This window comes from Pectinophora gossypiella, chromosome Z (assembly GCF_024362695.1).
Source record: "Pectinophora gossypiella chromosome Z, ilPecGoss1.1, whole genome shotgun sequence".
Lineage (NCBI taxonomy): Eukaryota > Metazoa > Arthropoda > Insecta > Lepidoptera > Gelechiidae > Pectinophora > Pectinophora gossypiella.
The window spans coordinates 12,042,918-12,065,702 of NC_065433.1; the positions used below are offsets into that span (position 1 = coordinate 12,042,918).

The 22,785-nt window shown below is 37.3% G+C and overlaps 3 protein-coding genes across 3 annotated transcripts; all 3 read left to right on the forward strand.

The window, feature by feature from the left end:
* The first annotated feature begins 4,901 nt into the window (after nucleotides 1-4,901).
* On the forward strand, nucleotides 4,902-6,635 carry LOC126380420 (uncharacterized). Its single transcript, XM_050029807.1, has 3 exons — nucleotides 4,902-5,921; nucleotides 6,000-6,500; nucleotides 6,573-6,635. The coding sequence occupies exons 1-3, from the start codon at nucleotides 4,902-4,904 to the stop codon at nucleotides 6,633-6,635; spliced, it is 1,584 nt and encodes a 527-aa protein (XP_049885764.1).
* A 2,162-nt stretch (nucleotides 6,636-8,797) lies between these two features.
* On the forward strand, nucleotides 8,798-13,117 carry LOC126380746 (uncharacterized). The gene is made up of 4 exons (XM_050030349.1): nucleotides 8,798-8,874; nucleotides 9,705-9,751; nucleotides 12,143-12,459; nucleotides 12,943-13,117. The coding sequence occupies exons 1-4, from the start codon at nucleotides 8,857-8,859 to the stop codon at nucleotides 12,945-12,947; spliced, it is 387 nt and encodes a 128-aa protein (XP_049886306.1). The 5' UTR covers nucleotides 8,798-8,856; the 3' UTR covers nucleotides 12,948-13,117.
* Nucleotides 13,118-14,753: 1,636 nt separating this feature from the next.
* Nucleotides 14,754-16,272, forward strand: LOC126380422 (post-transcriptional regulator MKT1L-like). The gene is made up of 2 exons (XM_050029808.1): nucleotides 14,754-14,836; nucleotides 15,213-16,272. Exons 1-2 carry the CDS (start codon nucleotides 14,754-14,756, stop codon nucleotides 16,270-16,272), a joined length of 1,143 nt encoding a protein of 380 aa, XP_049885765.1.
* The last annotated feature ends 6,513 nt before the right edge of the window (nucleotides 16,273-22,785 follow it).

Here is a 22,785-nt window from a genome sequence, read left to right on the forward strand (position 1 = left end):
TTAGATCAGTGCAAAATCATTCTACGTTTATTTATTTTATGTATTTAGATTCTGAACATTGCAGTCAACAAAATATAATTAGGTAATTATTTCTAACTTTTTATTAGACAGGTTTGGAAATCAGATTATTTTTTTTAAACTACTTACTTGCTTACTTTTTATTAGTTTAAAATTCAGTAGGTATCACGTCATAAAATATTTTTACATCAGTCCGTGTGTTACCTACTGAATACCTACGGAACCCCTATCAGTGTTAATAGGCGACATAATATATGCGCGTGCGGTGATGGTGTTGGTTGGTGCTGATGCGGATGTCGGGGAGATCGGGTGCGGTTGCTGGAGAGCCAAAGCCTGTACGAGTGTTTTAATAACGCTTTGGCTTTGGCCCTCCAGCAGCCGCAACAGTTCTCCCCAATATCCGCATCAGCACCAGCCAACACCATCACCCGCATATTATGTCGCCTATTAACACTGATAGGGGTTCCCTTCATACAAAAGACATCAACGAGTTCATTGTTTATCTTCCATAGTTATGATTTTTGGCCGTAATTTTAAAACTACAAAGCTTTTTCTAAACTTGCACTATTCATTAAGTTGGTTATTATTAATTAATCTAACAACAAAAGGATTATTGTACTTAATACGAATTGTAGTTTCTGAGAAATGCGTGGATAAACAATAAATAAAAAATATATTTTACGCGTAACTTGGACCCAGGATGCTAGTAACAATGATTTCTTACTCACTAATATTAGTATTACACAAATACACAATACACACACATAGACAATAAAAATAAGACATTTATTTACTGCTCCTGTACAAGTGACTCATGGAGCAATGAGTCATGTACGGACAGTCCAGCCTATTTACAATCATGCTCAGGATACTGTTGGGGCTGGCGCTGATCCTACGAGTCAGTGATAACATACATACGTACACCTGGGAAATCTTGGCACACATGTTGAGAAGCCCACATAGACTAAGATATATTTTACAAATATTGTGCAATTACATTACATACAAAGTACCCACACTTCACCGAGCTTTCTGTTAGACCTTCATATATGTAGTGGGTGATACAGCGTAGGTGATGATCCTTGCAGGCTGGACACCTGAACTCCTCATGTTACGTACCTACCTACCTATGCCCTACGGCGTAGTTTTCTTATGATGTTTTCAACGCATTTGCGGGGTCAAATTGATATGAACGCTTCCTCAAAAACACATTAGTAAGGATAAGCAGTAGCACAAAACCATTTTACCTCTATAAATACTTTATAAAATATAATGTCCATATTGTCCGTCAATAGGTAAAAAATAAAAAGTATCAAGACGTTTTCATCCAGTTATCCGAGTGTTGCTTACTATAGAAATTTTATTTCCCCATTTGCCATCAGATTCTGGTACACCTATAACATAATCATAATCAAAATCATCTATACTTATAATAAATCTGTAGAGAGGTCAATTCTGTACATTAAATATTTTTTCAAAATAACTATCAGGGGGTGATAAGTGGTCGACACTGATGCCAAAAATGCAATCAGTAAAATTTTTGTCTGTCTGTCTGTCTGTCTGTCTGTCTGTCTGTATGTTCCTTATAGAAACAAAAACTACTGGACGGATTTTAATGAAACTTGGTACAATTATTCTTCACACTCCTGGACAGGTTATAGTATACTTTTCATCACGCTACAATCAATAGGAGCAGAGTAGTGAAGGGAAATTCTTTTGTATGAAAAATCTAAACCACTCAAGTTAGACGTTTGAAATTTGGCATGCAGGTACCTTAGATACCGTAGAGGTGCACTAAGAAAGGAATTCCCGAAAATCTTACGGGAACGGGAATTAGCGGGAAAATCCTTTTGTATGAAAAATCTAAACCACTCAAGTTAGACGTTTGAAATTTGGCAAGCAGGTACCTTAGATACCGTAGAGGTGTACTAAGAAAGGAATTTCCGAAATTCCTACGGGAACGGGAATTAGCGGGAAAATCCTTTTGTATGAAAAATCTAAACCACTCAAGTTAGACGTTTGAAATTTGGCATGCAGATACCTTAAGTACCGTAGAGGTGCACTAAGAAAGGAATTCCCGAAATTCCTACGAGAACGGGAATTAGCAAGAAAATCCTTTTGTATGAAAAATCTAAACCACTCAAGTTAGACGTTTGAAATTTGTCATGCAGGTACCTTAGGTACCGTAGAGGTGCATTAAGAAAGGAATTCCCGAAATTCCCACGAGAACGGGAATTAGCGGGAAAATCCTTTTGTATGAAAAATCTAAACCATTCAAGTTAGATGTTTGAAATTTGTCATGCAGGTACCTTAGATACCATAGAGGTGTACTAAGAAAGGAATTCCCGAAATTCCTACGGGAACGGGAATTAGCGGGAAAATCCTTTTGTATGAAAAATCTAAACCACTCAAGTTAGACGTTTGAAATTTGGCATGCAGGTACCTTAGATACCGTAGAGGTGTACTAAGAAAGGAATTTCCGAAATTCTTACGAGAACGGGAATTAGGCGGAAAATCCTTTTGTATGAAAAATCTAAACCACTCAAGTTAGACGTTTGAAATTTGGCATGCAGATACCTTAAGTACCGTAGAGGTGCACTAAGAAAGGAATTCCCGAAATTCCCACGAGAACGGGAATTAGCAAGAAAATCCTTTTGTATGAAAAATCTAAACCACTCAAGTTAGACGTTTGAAATTTGTCATGCAGGTACCTTAGGTACCGTAGAGGTGCATTAAGAAAGGAATTCCCGAAATTCCCACGAGAACGGGAATTAGCGGGAAAATCCTTTTGTATGAAAAATCTAAACCATTCAAGTTAGATGTTTGAAATTTGTCATGCAGGTACCTTAGATACCGTAGAGGTGTACTAAGAAAGGAATTCCCGAAAATCCTACGGGAACGGGAATTAGCGGGAAAATCCTTTTGTATGAAAAATCTAAACCACTCAAGTTAGACGTTTGAAATTTGGCATGCAGATACCTTAGATACCGTAGAGGTGTACTAAGAAAAGAATTTCCGAAATTCCTACGGGAACGGGAATTAGCGGGAAAATCCTTTTGTATGAAAAATCTAAACCACTCAAGTTAGACGTTTGAAATTTGGCATGCAGATACCTTAAGTACCGTAGAGGTGCACTAAGAAAGGATTTCCCGAAATTCCCACGAGAACGGGAATTAGCAAGAAAATCCTTTTGTATGAAAAATCTAAACCACTCAAGTTAGACGTTTGAAATTTGTCATGCAGGTACCTTAGGTACCTTAGAGGTGCATTAAGAAAGGAATTCCCGAAATTCCCACGAGAACGGGAATTAGCGGGAAAATCCTTTTGTATGAAAAATCTAAACCACTCAAGTTAGACGTTTGAAATTTGGCATGCAGGTACCTTAGATGCCGTAGAGGTGTACTAAGAAAGGAATTTCCGAAATTCTTACGGGAACGGGAATTAGCGGGAAAATCCTTTTGTATGAAAAATCTAAACCACTCAAGTTAGACGTTTGAAATTTGGCATGCAGATACCTTAAGTACCGTAGAGGTGCACTAAGAAAGGAATTCCCGAAATTCCCACGAGAACGGGAATTAGCAAGAAAATCCTTTTGTATGAAAAATCTAAACCACTCAAGTTAGACGTTTGAAATTTGTCATGCAGGTACCTTAGGTACCGTAGAGGTGCATTAAGAAAGGAATTCCCAAAATTCTCACGGGAACGGGAATTAGCGGGAAAATCCTTTTGTATGAAAAATCTAAACCATTCAAGTTAGATGTTTGAAATTTGTCATGCAGGTACCTTAGATACCGTAGAGGTGTACTAAGAAAGGAATTCCCGAAATTCCCACGGGAACGGGAATTAGCGGGAAAATCCTTTTGTATGAAAAATCTAGGACTTATGATGACCAAATTGGAGATGTCCTTAGAAAAGGTTCAATACGATCTACTCTGAACCGGCGTGCGTGTATGAAGCGATTGATGAATGTGGAGGAAGCAAGAGAAGTGTGTCAGGATCGAAGCAAATGGAATTCTATAGTCTCTGCTTACCCCGGTGGGAAATAGGCGTGAGTTTATGTATGTATGTATGTATGAAAAATCTAAACCACTCAAGTTAGACGCTTGAAATTTGGCATGCAGGTACCTTAGTTAACTTAAAGCTTAGTTGCAACAGGATATTGCAAAATTCCCACGGAAACGGGAGTTAGTGGGAAAAAAACATTTGTATGAAAAAATCGAAACCGCGTAAGATAGATATTTTCAATTCAATTCAATTAAATTATTTATTGCATTCCATGTAGTACAATGGGGTGTTACATAGGCATAGGAACTAAAACATGGACCCTGTAGGGCACAGCAACGTTGAAGGGAAGAGAGGAAGTGTGTATTAAAATTAAAACTCAATGAACAATCAATTAAAAAAAAACAATTCAATCAATTGATTCAATCTAGCATGCATGCATACCTTAGTAAATATAAAGTTTATTTTTGGCTGTATTTTGAAAAATGGGAGTTATTGGGAAAAAAAAAATGTACTTATGAAAAAATCTAAACTGCATAAGTATGCACTCCCACACACACAAAGATCTCTCTCTTATATAACACGCCACGCGGACGAAGTCGCGGGCAAAAGCTAGTTTATTTATATTTTTTTGAAGTCGCTTATAAATAATGATGAATCTCTTTCTTTAATTTTTTTTTTCATCTTTATTTATGTTTGCCGTTAAATGTCAATGTAAAACGCAGTGATTCCGAGCAGTGATTATTTGCTCATTGTGTCAATGTTGAACGTAAACAATTTGGATACATAATATTCGTTTTATTGCTATTCCTAACGTAATAATGATATAAACTCTGAAACTAAATTTCGGTAATCAGTAGATTCATTAAAACATTAAAAATATGTTTTTTAGACGGTATAGCGGATTTCTTAAGGAGCAGAATCTCCAAGAGAAGATCAATATGCTCCACCATATGTATTTGCCCATGGATTTGAATACCGCCTTTTATCGCAATAAGTTAAACGCAATGAAGAAATTAGACTTCATTTTAAAGCACACGAGTAGAAGAAACTTGCAGGAAGCAGATTTTACGGAGCTTTTAATTTGTGCTTTGACGTTGATTTATTTTTTCGGAATGCGGCTGAAACTCAGCAGGTTGACTTCCAGGTGGTGGTACTGGTGCGGTAAGAGAGACTTTGTCAGGGCCGAAGCCGCCTTCCAAAAGACTATGGACCTTTTACAACCTGAACGGAGCGAGATTACGATTAAAATCACCCTCAATTTCTTTTCCGACGTCGCATTGTGGCCATTCGAGAGCTTCGTTGAGCAAATATTAGAAGTACTCCTGTATTTCAATCGAGGAAATATGACCTTGTATAATATAATGCTTACAGACATACATTATGTTCTATTTTCTGATGTGAAGTCTGCGAGGCATCGCATGAGGGTCCTGTACGAGCTTCTCAAAAGTAAAAATTGGGTAATAGACAAACAGAAATTGCTACCTTTCATAACAAGGCTCTTAGATTTCTTTGCTAAAAGTGAAAATCGCGTTTCCGTGTACATGTACCTAAGAAAAGGTTTTGAAGTATGTCTACGGCGAATTTTTGAGAGAGCGGAAAATAAAGATAGATTGACTATTATAACAACAATGCTGAACTGGTTTGCGTTGGTAAAAATGAGTGACGATGACGTTCTAGAGTTTTCCTCGCTGATCGACAGAGCCGCTGAACTCTACATAGTGGGCTCTTACAGCGACAGTTTCAGCGAAGGGTTATTTAATCATGTGCTTAAGAACTTAGTGGGTTCTTCAAATCCCTTCTACAGTCTCATCGGTAGTCGCCTTTTGCAAAGGTTTCTCGATCGCCAGGGAAATGGAAATTATTTAGTGACACCTACAATATTTTATGAATTTTCACAGGTATTTTATTAGCTTGAATGTATGATACGGCTGCTTACCCACCTATAGACATACCTACTAAGATTCTGTATTTTTTAGATTAACTTGGAAATAGGAATTTATGATAGCAGCGACAAGACATTCATGAGACATCACAGAGAAACATTTCATCGGTATATTATGAAAGCTTGTAGGAGACACTGTCACAACAGCGTTAATTTAAAGGCATTGTTCTTGGTCATATGCTGTATTGTTTTGGAGGTTCCTTGTGGGCTGACGGCGGCGGCCGCTGCCTGTATCGTCATGTCCATCCAGGACTTTGCTTTGAATGGAGAGAACATAACTGCCACCTGCAGATACTGGATGCACGCCGTCGTCGTGTCCGTAATGTCTTTGATATGCTGGGTGCACAAGTCCCCGGTTCTTTATTCTTATGTTAATCAAATCATTTCACGTCGAGCCAAAGAAGCTCCCCAACTTAACCCGCCTCTGATGCATGTTTACACTATCGGACATCATCACGTTACTTGGAATAAACCTACACTTTTTTTCGAAGATTGGGAGCTTAGATATGGACTGTGGAAACATTTTATTGATCAAGTACGTGTAATTCCTTATCTGATATGTAGTTTTGTTGGAGCATAGGTATGTTTAATGGTGATTTTGTTACAGACCGGAAAGGAGAGAGAAAATAAGTTTGTGAAAAAAATTCCTTCCTTAAACATGGGGGCATGAAGGTAGTACGGTGTCGTCGTACGAAGTATAGATAAGTAAAAGGTTACTCCTGAGTCGTACAAATGGCAAGACAGTGGCAGAGCACGCGTCCCATTTCGTTAGTAAGTACTTACTTACTTTGGTTTTAGGAAATAATTAATTTCAATTAATAATATTTATTATAGTGCTATAGACCACTTCCATGTATTATGTATTTTAGTAGCTTCACTTGGCGTGTATTAGATATCTAATTGGTAGTTAGTAATTATAATTTATTTACAACAATTTTCTTTATTTTTAAGTATATAGCGGAAAGTTTACGTAGAGTATTGGTTTATATAATTTCTACTAACGTTGATTTATTATGCCATAACAATAAAGCTGTAATATAATAATTAGAAGCAATTAATCTTAGACTAGATTTCTCTTGCATCGTCTGGATCAATAGTTGCTATGTGCGGTGTAGTGTTTTTTGTAGCTTGTTTCTCGCTAATTTTATTACAAACATTAAACGATGCGTCAATGTTATCTTATGCCTACAAAGAGACGTACAATTAATAAGACATAGTTATGACAATGCCCCGATGGTGCCACTCCCATCAGTTTCACTCTCATGTTGTTAACTAATTGTAAACTATTGTCTGTCATAGAAGGTAGTCGTTTCGATTGTCTATAACATAAATTACTAACAAGAAAATGATATTGAAATTATTTTCCTTATTTAGTAGCAACATGATGACTATGTTTATTGTTTACGTAGTGGAGAGAGATCGATGTACCGTGATAGTCGCATTTGAACTGAACCTAATATTCGTACGGTCACGAGTACTGATATGTATGCACTTTGATACCATGTCACATTAAATTTTTTGACAAATTAAACCGTAAGTCTCATTAAATGTCAAATATGATAGTGCGACAGGGTTCTAAAGTGGGTACATGATTTTACTCATGACTGTACGTAACAAAATAACAACCTCCATACTCTCGTAGTATAGTGTTCCGTTTACGATCTGGAGGTCCGTGTACGATTCCCTTTAGTCCATTATCGAAATCACGTTGTGAGACAGTCCTCTGTCTGATAAGGGTATTGTACAGTCGCAGATCCCGCACTCCGGAAGGCACTTTAAGTCCATATTCTCAGCTATTATTGACGAAATACGTTAGTAAGTATGTACCTAGTCATTCCATGAGCCAAGTCAGGGACCTCTAATCCGCGAATAATCCTCAACGATGATTTTATGTCATTTATCATTGGCATTTTTATTGAAATTTTAGAATACCTAGGTAGAGGAGGGCTTAGTACTTACCTCTTGTCATTTTGCCATTCTTCTGACCGAGGTAACCTATTCTGGGTCATTGTTTGGTAATAATAGAACAATCTAGCAGGTAAATGCTGGTTTCATCACCATAATTCGTTAATAACTTTGACAAAGTTACGGTCTTATGGCTTCTGCAATTTTGTTTCTGCATCAAATTTGTAAATTCGATAAAATCAATCTTTAACTTGATTGCACAAATTGTAATACCGAAGTACTTTATGATTGTCAGTAATGATTGCGGTTTTGTTTGTAACAGCTGTTGGTAATAATGTTAAAGTTTACAAATCTAATATTTAGTATAATTTTAATAGGTAAATTGTAGGGTAAGTTTATTTCTCTATAAAGCAATTATTTATATGATGTACTAAGTACAACATTCAGAAATAAGTAAACATTAAATATCGCTTTAAGACCTACAAAGCGTATGAATGTGGGTATGTCAGCATACATGAAACAAGAAACCTAATCCGCCACATTTATCGAGCATCCGCTGTAGGTTCGCAGCCTCCGGAAGGAACGCTCATCACCCAGCATGATCTAGAATAATCCAACCCCTCTCGTACTCACCACGTGCAGCAGAAAGAGACGGAGCATTGCACTAGTTATCTTCGGGAACGGGACGGCTGTAAACAACACGGGGCCTGGATAATCGCAAAGTGCATTAATGTATGGCATATATAAGTATTGACAGCTGCATCGGCTTTCATTGCTAGTGTGTTGGTAGGCACGAGCGCATCATTTTGCGCGAGCGTGGGAAAGCGCATCGATTTTCCGCGATCGCTCGCTACGACAGCGGCGCACGCGTGGTTTTCCACGGCTACGACGGATTCGCACGGTTCTCTACGTTTTTTGTCCCACAGCTTACACATTGTAAGTTGTGCTTTTCACTGCATTGTTTGGTCGACAATAGCTACAAGATTATGGATTACCGAGCACTGGTAAGTTTTTTTAACATTGTAGATGAGAATCTATTAGGGTAATTTGTAAGTGTCGATTGTGGTTCATTATAGTAATTATGTTTTATCATAAGGAATGCTTATGGCGACGACGAATTAGTAAGAAAACAATCAATTTCATTACTATTGTACCTGTGAACTTTGCGTCGTTGTGAGATAGGTAGTGTGGCATTAATGTAATTTGCGGTGCTGATGTGATTCGCTTCGCTTACTTTAACGTTTATGTTCTTATTATTAATTTATGCAATGATGTGATATTACAACTTACACGCTTGAAGTGTTATTGATATAAGTTCGACGCTAATACTTATTTGAAGGCCTCTACAATATCTCCAGGTCTAACACGACGATGATATATTATATTCAATTCAAAGCCGAAGTCTGAATTATTATGGGGATATATACCGTATACGTTTTAGCAAAGGACAATGGATGATAGACACAAATATTATAAAAGCTAGAAGATACTCTGTCTCTGTCTGTCTCTCTCTCTCTCTCTCTCTCGCAACAAGTGATTTTCGAAAGATCTCATAAAAGAGGAGTAGCGAATTCAAATTGCCCGCACAGTAACTATTTATTCTAAATAGCAATAGTTCAAAAATCGATGTAAGTAATGGTGACAAGAAACCAAAATGGCTATCTCCATAGAAACCCTTAAGAATTCATCGACAGACAGAAAAATAAAAGAACGTTTGTGGTCACAAAGAACTGTTACATTCTAGTAGGTATATGGAATTCCTAAGTGGTAGTTCTTAAACTGTACTTATAATATAATTTTTGGGATCAAAAATTAAGACTTTGATCGGTTTCAGCTGTTATTCTGTGTGGCTGTTCTGCTCGCCCTGGTGGTCACAGAAGGGTAAGTGTGTTCGTGATTGTTACCTTATACCATTAATTTACGTACCTACACAGCAATAATAAAAGTTACTACCTGAATAAAATAAATAATCATGACTCCACGAAATCGTGTACCCAACACACCCATTATATAATATATATAGGCTTCGTATCAAGGCAGCCAGCCAATCAGCTCGAGCCACTTCTGGACCCCGATACCGACCCTTCCGGCGTGGTCGACGACTTCCCTCAATCAGCGCTTATCGCTATCGATCCACTAGGGTCGATTAATTCCTTCAAATATTTTTCCTTTCAGACGACGCCCTGAGCCGAGGTTCGCGCCCAACTGGGCACCCTCAGGCCTGTTGTCTTAAACGTTGTACCGAGTGAGAGCCTTCAGCGCTCCCCATTTGTCCGGCCAAGTAGTTAATTCCATCTGCGGCAAATCTACAATAAGTCACGTCAAAATAAATAGGCTTCATAACAAACGTTCAAAAAAGGTCCAAAGTAAATCACTAGAGGGGCATAATTTAAATTTTTATTTTTTTCATGAAATTTTTGCGCTTTAGGAGAGTGTTATTTTGTGATATTAGGAGATAGGACTTAGTGTAAGAAGCAAGTATAAACCCCATTTGATGTCTTATTGAAGTTCATCATGTTCGGCTGTAAGTAATTATTTCTATACATATTTAGGCTTCAATGAATCCTCTAGGTAGAAAGCACCCTCAGGCCTGTTGTAACCCTCAGGCCAGTTGTCTTACAATATGCTCTTTCCTGAAAAGTACTCTAGGTGCAATTTTATGATAATCGGTTGAGTATTTAAAACGTAAATTTCCAATTTATGTTTGTAAGTTACAATAAAAGTGAACTTGCTATTAGGTATATTTAAATTATTAAAGTCTTGTGATATATTTTTTAAATTTAGACCACTAGTAGGTACGTATCAGTTACCTGTATCTAGATATATATTTAACGTAATAACAGGAATGTTTTTCTTGAATATACTGTTGGATTAATGGTTTAGAAACCGTGCAGTAGAGCGGTTGCGTAAAGATGGGTTCCTTGTTAGTGCTGGTTACTTGCCTTCGAGGATTAACTATTGTTTCTACACTAACTACTGCCGGTATGATATGGACAGCAAAAAGATTATCGCACCTGCGTGTTTTGAATCTTCATGCTTAGTTTTCGTATGTTTTAGGGTCTGACGATTACACTCTACCTATGTTGTTACTTTGACTCAACATAAGTTTCATACATACCTACCTACCTGCTAGCTAAACTATAAGTACTGTTTAGAATTAACTATATTCAAGCAGTATTTTTAAGGTTAAACTGGATTTTTACTTTGTATTGAACTGACTTCGATAATAGCCGATATGCGGAAAAATAACACCCATTTAAGTATAAAAAAGTTGATATAAAATAGTCGAATTCAATACCATATTCTAAAGTTATAAATATACAGTATCTTGGTCTAGGAACCTAGTTACTCTATATCTACTGCCTCAACCTCACATGTAGTAAGTTTTTGTTTGTGTGCAAGCATTTTGTGTCATTTCACTACTGGCTTGTAGTTTAAACGTCGGAAACATTTTTTTTCACCGGACGAACATTTAAGGAACGCACAAATCGTGTCCAATAAAGTCATCGGTATTAGGAACAAGACGTGTAAATTGGAGAAAAAATGTGGTATAGCGACAACGTTTGTCGCGACGGATGGGAAAAAACCTTTTTAGTGATTAAAAAGTCGTATAGTATAATTAATAGGCGTGTGTACGAGGAAACGTCCGAAGCAACTCGCGCGCATCGCACTAGGAAGCTTCCAAATGACCGTTGCGCCTGCGCCGGAAATCCACTCGACCCCACAACTACTGACGATTTATTAACGACTGATTTGCTTGCACTTACTTATGCAATACAAACATGCACTGTTAGCAACCTTATGTAATGTGGAATATTTATTCCATTATTGTCCAGTTAGTGGAAATTAATTCAAATAGTTTTAACTTGAGCATAATTTTAACGTAATGGTATTAAATTATAATGTAACGGTTTTGTTTTATGGCTAACTTATTCACTGTAGATTATTAGCTTGGTCATCTCAAATAAATTGAATTATTTAAAAGCCACTATGCCTATTACGAGTATTATTATTTACTTAAGCAAATTATATTTGGTGCTTGTTATATGGAAATTGTATTCAAGTCTTCAAAAGACGACTTGGTATAAATAAGATCTGATTAATAACAATATGATGACAGATTGTGGGGGATTCATTAATTTAACTTATCACATTAAGGGCAACAGATGATCTCTTACCACTTCACGATGTGAGGGGTCTACTGTCTTCCCTCCCTGAATAAGAACAAAAAAATCAACTTACAAGCAACTATACCCCAAGTTTATTTTGCAGGCGCAGCAAGAAAGTGGTGATCCATGTTCCGTACAAGGTGAAGAAAATAAAACATACTCACATGGTGTATAAGACTGTGCACCACCATCACATTGATCATGCCCCGATGGAGGAGCACGAACACTTCCATCACATGCACATTCACGACGAGGCACCGTCAGCACAGCACAGCCAGCCAGTCCCGGGAATAGGCATCCCGGAGTTCCTCCCCGACGTGCCGGAGTTGCCCCTGGACGTGCCAAACGTGCCACCAGACATGCCGCTGCCCATACCCATCCCCAACCGCCACATCATCCCGCTTTTTAGAAGGAAAATAGGTAAGCTTAATGATTTTGTAATAACATTAGGGAAAGAGAAAATTAGATCGTATTATTTCTTACTCAGACGGGATATGAACCCATTCAGCATAGCTGTTAGGAAAGCTTTTCTTTCTAGAGTAACAGAGAGACACAACGAAAGTAGACTATAGGGTTACACGGGACCACAAATTACCAAAATACAACTTGTAGCCACACCTATGATGTAGTTGAGACAACATAATTTCTTAGTTGATCGTTTTCACGACATATGATAATAAGCAAGCTGTTTCGTAACTTTTAGGTACGTAGAGTAACTATAACTATTTACTCAGTTATAGTTACTCTACGTACCTAAAAGTTACGAAACAGCAGGGTACCAGAAATATTTTAAGTACCTAAAATGTTCGAATTTTAAAATTACTTTTTTGAAATTAATTTGTAATTAGTTCTTAAAACATATTTTGAGAGTACAAACAGTTACGTTAATCTTTTCTTTTTCAGAATAATGGTGATCAAGACGACAAACAAAATCTGGGATACGTAAAAGCCATATGTAGTAGGTATTAATTTATTATCAAATTAAGTTTTAATGCTGAGTACGCGTACTCGTGAAGCGATACACTTCATAATATTTCTTTCATTAATAAATTATTCTTATACAAATATGAGGTCGGAATCTTTGACTAGGTATTGATTTGTTGTACAAACGTTTATGTTAATTTATAAAGTAAAATGTTATTTTGTTGTACTTTAGTTTAAGTTTATCTTTTCTGTAAGAAACACCAAAGACTTAACAGAGACTGTCTCAGGTTGACTAATTTTATTTAGATAGCTTTAATATTTCTCTATTTATTAACTTAAATCTACTAACTTTGTTATTAAACATAGCTATTTAAAAACTTGAAAAGACTGCACTTGTGTAACATTTTAACATAATTTAATTTATTTACCTACAATATCTTGTAATTCATAAGTTCATAACATTATCAAATGGAATGATATAGGTACTTAGACTTTTGGCGATTGTAGTAGCATTATTAAAATTCAATGTCTTCTTGCAACAAATTCGATGTTTACGTGTTAATTCATAATATAATGATTTCGTAAGTATTAAATACAATTTGAAATACGATTGGTTGTTTTATCCAAATTTTCCATATGCTTTGAATAGAAATAACGTACTCTTTGACTTCCGATACGGGCATAATATACATTTTAATTTATAATTACAATTACAAAATTTAAAAAAGAGAACAGAGGAGACGCTAATAAATACCGTAACGATTTCAATAAATTGTAAGTAGGTATATTGATATCAATAAAATATGATAGGCGGGCGCGTCCAGCGTTTCCACATAAATTATGTAGTAAAGCATTCACAAATTCCTTGCTTGGGGAAATCAATAGCTCTGGCGTCCGAGTGGTATAGATAATTAAATTTTAATGGTTCCCGTTTACACTTGGGAATATTTACGGGTACAATCCAACGCCTACGAACGGCCAAGTCTGATTTATTAGACGCCACCGCGCGCCCTTAACTTTAACTATCCGAAACACTTCTTCACTATTTTGTTTACCTTTTTATGAATTCTGACGACGGGTGTGAATTTTTATATTTATCCAAACACTATTTATGTATAGTTGTTGTACAAATATATGTTGTGTATCATGTAGTACTCGTAAACTTAAATGTCCGTTAGTGTTATCTATGGTCGACTAAATTGTGTAGGTTTAATGTAATTCCTGTAATAATTTAGAAAGCCCCCGTGCTGTAAGTAGGTGTCACGTATTCCACTTGTTGAGTTGAACAGAGCTCCATGCAATCCATAAGTCGGTTACGGCATCCACCCTGCAGTCCTATCGAATGCGTTGTTTTGGAACGGTAGCGAAATAGTTATTTCACACAGTAGCCACAAAAAACGAATGTACCAAATTACCTCACCCGCAAACCGACTCTGCGCCCTGGCAATTAGAGTGCATATCCCGCGGTCGAATTTGACCAGCACGCCTTTTGCATGCTTCGCTGACAATGGCAATTGTTGTCTTTTTGTTGATATTACGGGTTTATTTAAGTGAAATTGGATAAATGGTCATCTCGCGATATTTCGCTATTCAATCCGGTGCGGTGTGGCGGCGGTGCGGTGTGGGCCCGTGATGCTCGCTCAGTTGCTCTAAAATAAAACCAAAAATATAAAGAAAGTATAGACTGTGGTGTAAAACAAAATGTGAACGTTGGCTGGCGGGTGTTGAGTTCTTTTGAGTTGGAACACAGAACGTTGCGGACAATAGTGGTGTACATCTGTTGATCAAAAATGGATTTGTTCAAGTATTTGAGTGTCCTGATGGTGTTATGTTTCGACGGCGGCGAGAGCGGCGGGCACGGCGGGAAGCACCAGTAAGCACTTCACATTCCTGCTTTATGTATGAGCTTATGAATATCTGCGATTTTTAAGCTTGGCGAACGATGCATACGAATTAATTGTTTATTGTGTATTGATAAAACTTCGTAAAATTAACCGTAACAAGTAAATTATACCTAAGTCGGTTCGATGTTTTTAACAACCAGTTTGTACTAAAGCGATCGTTAGGTCAGTTAATAAGGACGTGCTAAGTAAGTTACTAGCTTTATTGCGAAATATATGCAGATTTACATTATTTATATTAAAATGTCGAAATATCACTACTTTTAGTAACACTTTTGCAATGCTCATTGCGTTAAGTACCTAATAATAAAATATCATATTATGTTAACGGAAAATATTCTTTTCCAGTGACCACCTGAAAATTCATCTTCCGGAGTTTATTCACCACGACCACCACACGAAAGTGATAACGATTCACCATCATCATCACAAGCCGAAGGAGCATCATCATCACCATCATCATCATCACAAGCCGCATATACCGCATGGTCATCATTATCATCATCACCATAAAAAGACTCACACTGTATCCAAAGGACACACAACATCTAAGGGTCACCACGGTCACCACGGTCACCACGGCCACCACGGTCACCATGGCCACCACGGCCACCACGGGCATCATGGTCATCATAAGCATCACGGACACCATGGGCATCACGGTCACGGACATCACGGTCACCACGGAGGCCATCATCATCACGACTTCCCCGCCATCAGTTACGACGCCCCAACTTACGAGGAGGAATACGCAACCTACACCCCTCCTGTAGCTTCTTACCCTGGCACTCCGCAATTGCATGGCATTCAACACACAGTCAAGCAAGTTAAAGTGTATGACTCTTTACCCGGACTTATACCTACCCCTGTTGGAACACACGGGGGCGGAGGAGGCTACCAGGTCACCGAAGAAGGTGCAGACGACGATGATGACTCGTTCTCGTCAGTCAACAGCATTCAGCAGGATTTCCCAGGGACGTATGGATTCATCCGTGGAGCTGCTCCTCAACAGTCACACGATCCTTTCGCTGAGTTTACTCCTCAGAGTACGATCCAGACTCAGGGGCATGATCCATTTTCAACTGTAGCTCAACCCACAGTTGCGTTTGCTGGTGGTGGGTCTTTCGCTGGAGCAGCGCAGAACGACGTATTCTCATCCTCGGCTCCGTCGGCGCCGACCGCACCCTCCGCATCGCCCAGTGCGTCATCTTCTCCTGAGTTCCCAGTAAACTTCCAAGGGCAAGGATTTAATAATCCAGTTAATTCTTTCGTTGGTGATGTAAGTAGTACACCTTTACTGGCAGCTGCAGACAAACCGGTCAATGATGACAGTCCCGTCTCGTACCACCGCGAAGCGGGCATCCAGCAGACCATCAAGACTGGGGGTGTAGAAACTGTCGTTTATTAATAAGTATTTATCTAGTTAGAAGTATTAATTTGAATAATATATGAGCCTTTAAAAGTCAAGGTGCCGTCTAAAAGTTAAGTAAAATATGGTTATTACGGGAATTTTAGTGTTAAAGACAATTGACAATGTTATAAATATTCTATTACGATATTATATAATAACACGATTAGACTTGCAGATGAGATTCAGATAACACACAAGTACAATTTACCATAAGTAAGTACATTAAATAATTACAGAAATGAGTTTAAAAAGAATGAGTTAGAATATAAAACCCACCATTTAGCTGAATTATCAAACTAGATTTTATTGTTTCATAACTGAAACGAAGAGTGTATTGCATTTTTACACCTTTGTTAACTGTTTGTTATTATTGTTATTTGTTACAAAAATGTGAATTTTAGCAGTAAATTGATTACGTTTCAGTGTTCAATTGCGCATGTAAAGTGTATTTAATAAATGTTGTACTAAACTGTTGAATTTAATAAAACACCAAAAATATATTATTACTTATTTTACAGTTTTGTTAACGTCAAAACTTTGTGATATACTTACTGCTTTCCTCGATGTATGTGTTGGTATGTTTTCTATGTACTCGTAACACCAACTAAAATGGAGTTACCCAAATCTATTGCGGAAGCAATTACCGAGCCGGTCGACAACATTTATGTCATCAATCAAACGACGTAATTTGACGTGTAAAAAATACATGATATCGGGTCCGATTTGGCATGCCCCAATTCCGAAATTGCGTAAACATTGAAAATAAACCACGTCTAAATCTCTAACGAATCGACGCTAACAAGAAAAAAGTAAAGTAAATATTGCGCAATTTCACGGAATCGGGCGCTACACAATAGTCGCAGCTGATAAACTGTTTTCATCATTTCAGCTCTACTTACTTCAAGTTAATACATTTATTATTGGGAAATAAGCAACATTCAATCAAATAACAACAAACTTAATAAGGTACTTAACTCACTTTACCAACGAATGTCAACCAATTCAAAACAAACTTTCTTGAACAGGTAATGATAACAACGTAAGTTTACACTGCGCTCAAAAATGTAATATCTATTAATAATTTTGTTAATAGGTATAAACAAACACTTATAATTTTCCGTGTCGTTTATCAACCCGGGCCATCGTAGAAATCGTCCATGGGATTGTTCCCTGTGTAACTTGTAGAACTTATTTCATTATGGATTATAATTAAGTATTTAAAATAATAAATTATTCCTGAGAGTCGAGTAAAATCGCATATAAAAATAGAAATCATCTAAAGTTACGATGAGCTCTCAGACAGAGTAAATGCAATTACTATTATTTTTCAATTTTAAAATTTTGTTTTTCACATTTTTATTAACTTTATTTTTCTGTTCAAATAAAACATTGTGCTATTTCCTTATATCGGGTTTGTACCAAGCTAAAAATTTAATTAATCATCGGTGTTGTGATAAAAACGTTAACTTATATTAAACGGTCTAATTACAATAGCGAATGAATGAGTGGCAATACAATGAGACGAGCCGAATGGATGTTATTGATTTCTCATCTTTATGTGTACAAAAGCGACTATTACGAGCGGCGTAGTATTATGGTGTTACCTTCAGTTGTTACTGGCGTTTTTGTTACTTGTTGTTGTATCGTGTTATGCAGTTCTTGCATGCACCAAGTATAAAACGTTTCTCACGCGCATTAGTGGGGAAACGGAAAACTGCTGACAGAGAAATTAATAGCAAAAATTGGTCGGACAGTTTCTAAAAATGACAGAGATTGTTTTCAATTTTACTTTTGGTTTGATGCAAAAAGTTTGAGATTTGTTTGCTCTAAGTATGATTAGATGATTAGAGAGAAAACATTATAGAAATACCTCTTTAAGTCGCCAGAAGTCAATTTGCACCAACACTTGATCCAATGAAAGTCCTAAGATAAATAAACCATAAGGGTAACAGATTAATTATCAGGCCCTCTCCTTATTTTGCCTAATAGAATTCATCATTTGAAGAGAAGATTAACTTTTTCTACTTACAACAATTTGTACACATTCTACTCTTTAGTCCCTGTTCAGCGAAGTCATAGATGTTAATCCCGTGAAATGGTAATTCTTTATCATTTGCGAATTTTCCCTACTGCGAAGTTGCCTTTTAGCAAAGAAGTTTTTGTCATCATCACTATAATTCACTAATTAAGTGACAATAGAATATGACCAGAATTTCCTTTAATATTTTTTATGGCCACATACCGTTCATAATATCATAACGTATAATTAATTTTATTATTCTAATTATTCTAACTAGCAAATAAAGCCATTATTTCACTTTCTACCTGGCTGTGTCCGCGTCTGTAAATACCGAATGTTTTAAATGCTTATTTAACTATTTATAACTAATTATAATATTACAGTACATTACATCACTATATAACAATATTATTATTATATTTATCGTTTATTATTACTCGACAATTTTCCTTTTTATCTCAACCTTAGATAAGTAAGTGTAACGTCCCAAAGAGGTTTAGTTTAACCTCACCAGTAAAGGAGATTTTTTACCGCTATTATTATAATTTATAAGTATTATAAAGTAACATGGTTTAGGCAGCGATACAAATCGTTTCTCGGAAGACGTGGCGTTGGATCGGGATCGGAATGATATCTCAGTGGAAGTGACCCTCATCAATCACTAATCACCCTGGATTGACGGCCATAAACCACGTTACACTATAAACTTTATTACAAAACTCTAGTACCGACGATTAAATAATTATGGGCTAATCAACCAATGCCTTAGTTAGACAATTATAATAGGGTTTGAAATGATAATGTCTTTGTTTACGTCAAACAGAATAATAACCTTTGATAACGACAGAACTATTTACTTACGGAAAATTTGGAAAATAGGAAATATATTATATAAGTATTTTTGTGGTTTGAACGATGAATGAATAGACTTACTTAGTCTATGTATTTATTAGTATTTAATAGTTTTCGTCAACTAAACAAACTTATTTGGGAACGGAAAGCAAGAGGGAAACCACTGCCCTATTTGTCAAGAATGCTATACTGAAAAGAGCGTGGCTCTGAAACAAACTTAAATATTTGTCAACCGGAATCGAACAATAAATTAAATAGGTAAAGTTAAGCAACATTCTATTGGACTGCGGTTGGTTGCCCATCTATTACTTACATCTCATTTCAGAGCTCTATCTTGAAATGCTGTTAATCCCACTATTAATTCTCATTACTTTGGTTTATGTTTCATACCAAGACCATTAACCCGGTCCCAGAGGGGGGGCAGAGTCGTTTTCTCTGTCCTCCACTGGGGCAATTCTTGTTCGGCGCGCCCTTGCCGCGGGGATGGGTGACTCAAGAGGCCGGAGTGAGATAATGACCCAGACCTGCGGGGTATACCGTAGAACCATTACCAAGGGATACGGGTAAAAACCTCAACGGTTGCATAGGCGGAGATGGGAGGCACTGGTACGGCAATGCAGGACGGAAGGGGCATAACACAGGCACTGTAACCTGGAACCTGACAGATGGCAGTAGTAAGTGTATATTCAGAGGTGGAGGAGTGTGGCTTTGAAAACGACTACTCTGGGCGCCATCCCACTCGCGTCAGACAAAGTTCTGCGTATTTTTCTCTAAAAAAAGTAGCATGGAGAATGCTACACGGACAACAGCGGGGCTCTCAAATTATTGTAAACTGAACAAATTGTTTACGAATTTCGCTTTACAGCGCCTGTACATTAGCCGCGCTGCTGGACTTATGAGTGTGACTATTGCTTTATTTTTCGGGAACTAAGTTTTAAGATCATTTTTAATACGGGCTAATTTGCTTTGCATTTAATTTTATAAGTTTAGTATGTTTTGTCATAATTTATTTTAATAATAATCAAATATACCAAAGCTATAGCACTCAGAAATAATTAGTTGTAGAGTTCCAGAGACTAGACCCTACAAATAAACTTACAAACATTGTCTTTATAATATTTGTGTAGAGCAAATAGTACCTAACATATTATACATCAATGGTTACCTACTAGCACAGGGAAGACTAATAATTATATTTACTACATAAAACTACAAGATTAGGACTTAAATTAGGAATACGCCATAAAGATGGAAGGGGAGCCTCTTTACAATTATGGGATCTATAGGCATAATTGGGTAGTGTTCTAAGTCAAAGAGAAATTGTGAAATTCTGATTACTAAATAAACACTGTTCTAAAGGTGACAAAAAAACGTTTTATTTTTTTTGCGACATTTTGTCACGTTTTTCTATGACGTCTCAGGTTGCTTCTTCATACAAATGCCAGAGTAATTTCGTGTTTTGACTTTTAGTAAAAAGTAAATGATTTGACTTTAGTTGGAAACTACCCTATTTTAGTAACTAGGTGTACAAATTATTGTATTCAGACGCCTTCAACCGACGGATACTCTCACTGATCAAATTATTGTATCACGGAAAACAAAAGAAACAAAAATACCTATCGTAGAAAGTGCGTTGCGGTCAGCTTTCCGCCATCTTGATAAATCATTGAAATCGATTTAATTTCCCTTGTGTACGCGCATATGCAAATATCTATAAACTTTTACCGGTGGTTTTACCGCAAATGTATCGAACGTGCACAAACATCTAGAAGCTTCGTGACCGCGCGAAACGCGGTAAGTATAGTAAGAATGCGATAAATTATAAACTGATAACGATTTTATTACTAGTGCCCGCTTATTTGTTCATTAGACAATTATAAGTTACACGAATGAGGTAAGTACCCACTGATTTTAAGTGGAGGTGAAATGAAAAATCTTCTTCTATCGTGTGGGTTGTTATTGTTATATATTATTACCAATTTATCAACCCTGGCGTCAGGGTTATTATTGAGCTGCCATAGGCCCCTGGCATGACGCATGTAACGACTACGCACTTACATTAGTAAGTAATAACCGGGACCAACGGCTTAACGTGCCTTCCGAAGCACGGATCATCTTGCTTTTGGACAATCAGGTGAGCAGCCTGCAATGTCCTAACGAAACTACGAATCACAAAGTGATTTTTGTGATTTCTCCCCACCAGGATTCGACATTTGAAAGTGAAATTGAGTAATAGTAACGTAATGAATATAGTGTAAAGGATTCCCATACTTACATACACTCACGCCCGTAATCCTAATTGGGATGGAGCCACAAGGAATCGGGAGACGATAAGTATGCAGTCACTTTCGATGCCCTTATGTACATGACTTCTACCCTGGACAGGGAGGAAATTAAAAGCATAAAACGTATTCAGCTGCTTATCGGGCATCATCTCTCTAGCGTCATCCCGTTTTTCATAGGCTCCACTAACCTGACCTGAAAATTTTACAGGTCCAGTTTTTACTGATACGGCTGCCTGTCTGACCTTCCAAACCGTCCAATACAGGTTAGATCACATACGCTCCGAAACGCATTTCTCGGGAGTGTGAGTTTCTTTATGATGTTTTCCTTCACCGCTTCACGTGGTAATCATTTATGAGCCTAAAATTTTTAGTGTACCTAATCACAGTGAGAGTCAAGCATTCTTCTAACTAAGCATCTACGGCGCACGCGGTTGTGTGCAATTGCGTTCCCGTATCCCCGCCACACGGCGGCAAAGAGGAACACCGTTGGGTTTTAGTGGGTATACCGGGTGGCGACACCCGGGGAGTCCCACATAACCACGTCGTCCCCCCGGGCGGCGTTGGTATGCGTAACGCATTTCCCAACATCAAAAAAGAATAAAAGGCATCTACGGCGCTGCTTGTCTTCGAGGGCATTTCGGAAATACCCTCGACGGAGTCGTTGTGTTCTTTTCGAACATCATACACGCCATGCGATCAGCGCCTGTCGCCATATATATCCATTTGTATTTTATGGACTTATAAAAATTCTTTAATCGTATATCTGACGCATGTAGCTTTAAAATTACAAATGATACCCAGCCGAATTCATCACCCCATGGAAGAGCGGTTATAAATGGTGACGCTTAACACGTTGACAATCCAGTGAGCCATTTACGGGTCATGATGGACTAGCTCCATACGTCCGTGACCCATACATGGGTCACTAAGAAACGACCAGGGGCCTGTTTAATAAAACTTACAATTGTAAATTACAACGACAATTTGGTGTTCATTACGTAGCTAATATGAAACTGCAAAATATTTGTGATCACAAACTCCGCAATGTACATCAAATTGTCATTGTAATTTACAATTGTAAGTTTTATTAAACAGGCCCCAGGTACGCACTAAGGGCGGGTGCTCCACTTGGGTCCCGGGTAACTTAGCAAAGGTTTGTATTACAGTATGTAGCGATAAGGCCGCCATTTGGCATGTACTTAGTTAAGAGACTTTGTAATTATTTCTTTTTATTTTGGTGCAATAAAGTGTATTTGTATTGTATTGTATTGTATGTTTGATGAATGCTCTTGTCCACCTGTTTGAAGGGTGAAGTGAAAGTTTAGTAAAAATGTTCAAATAATCAGCAATATT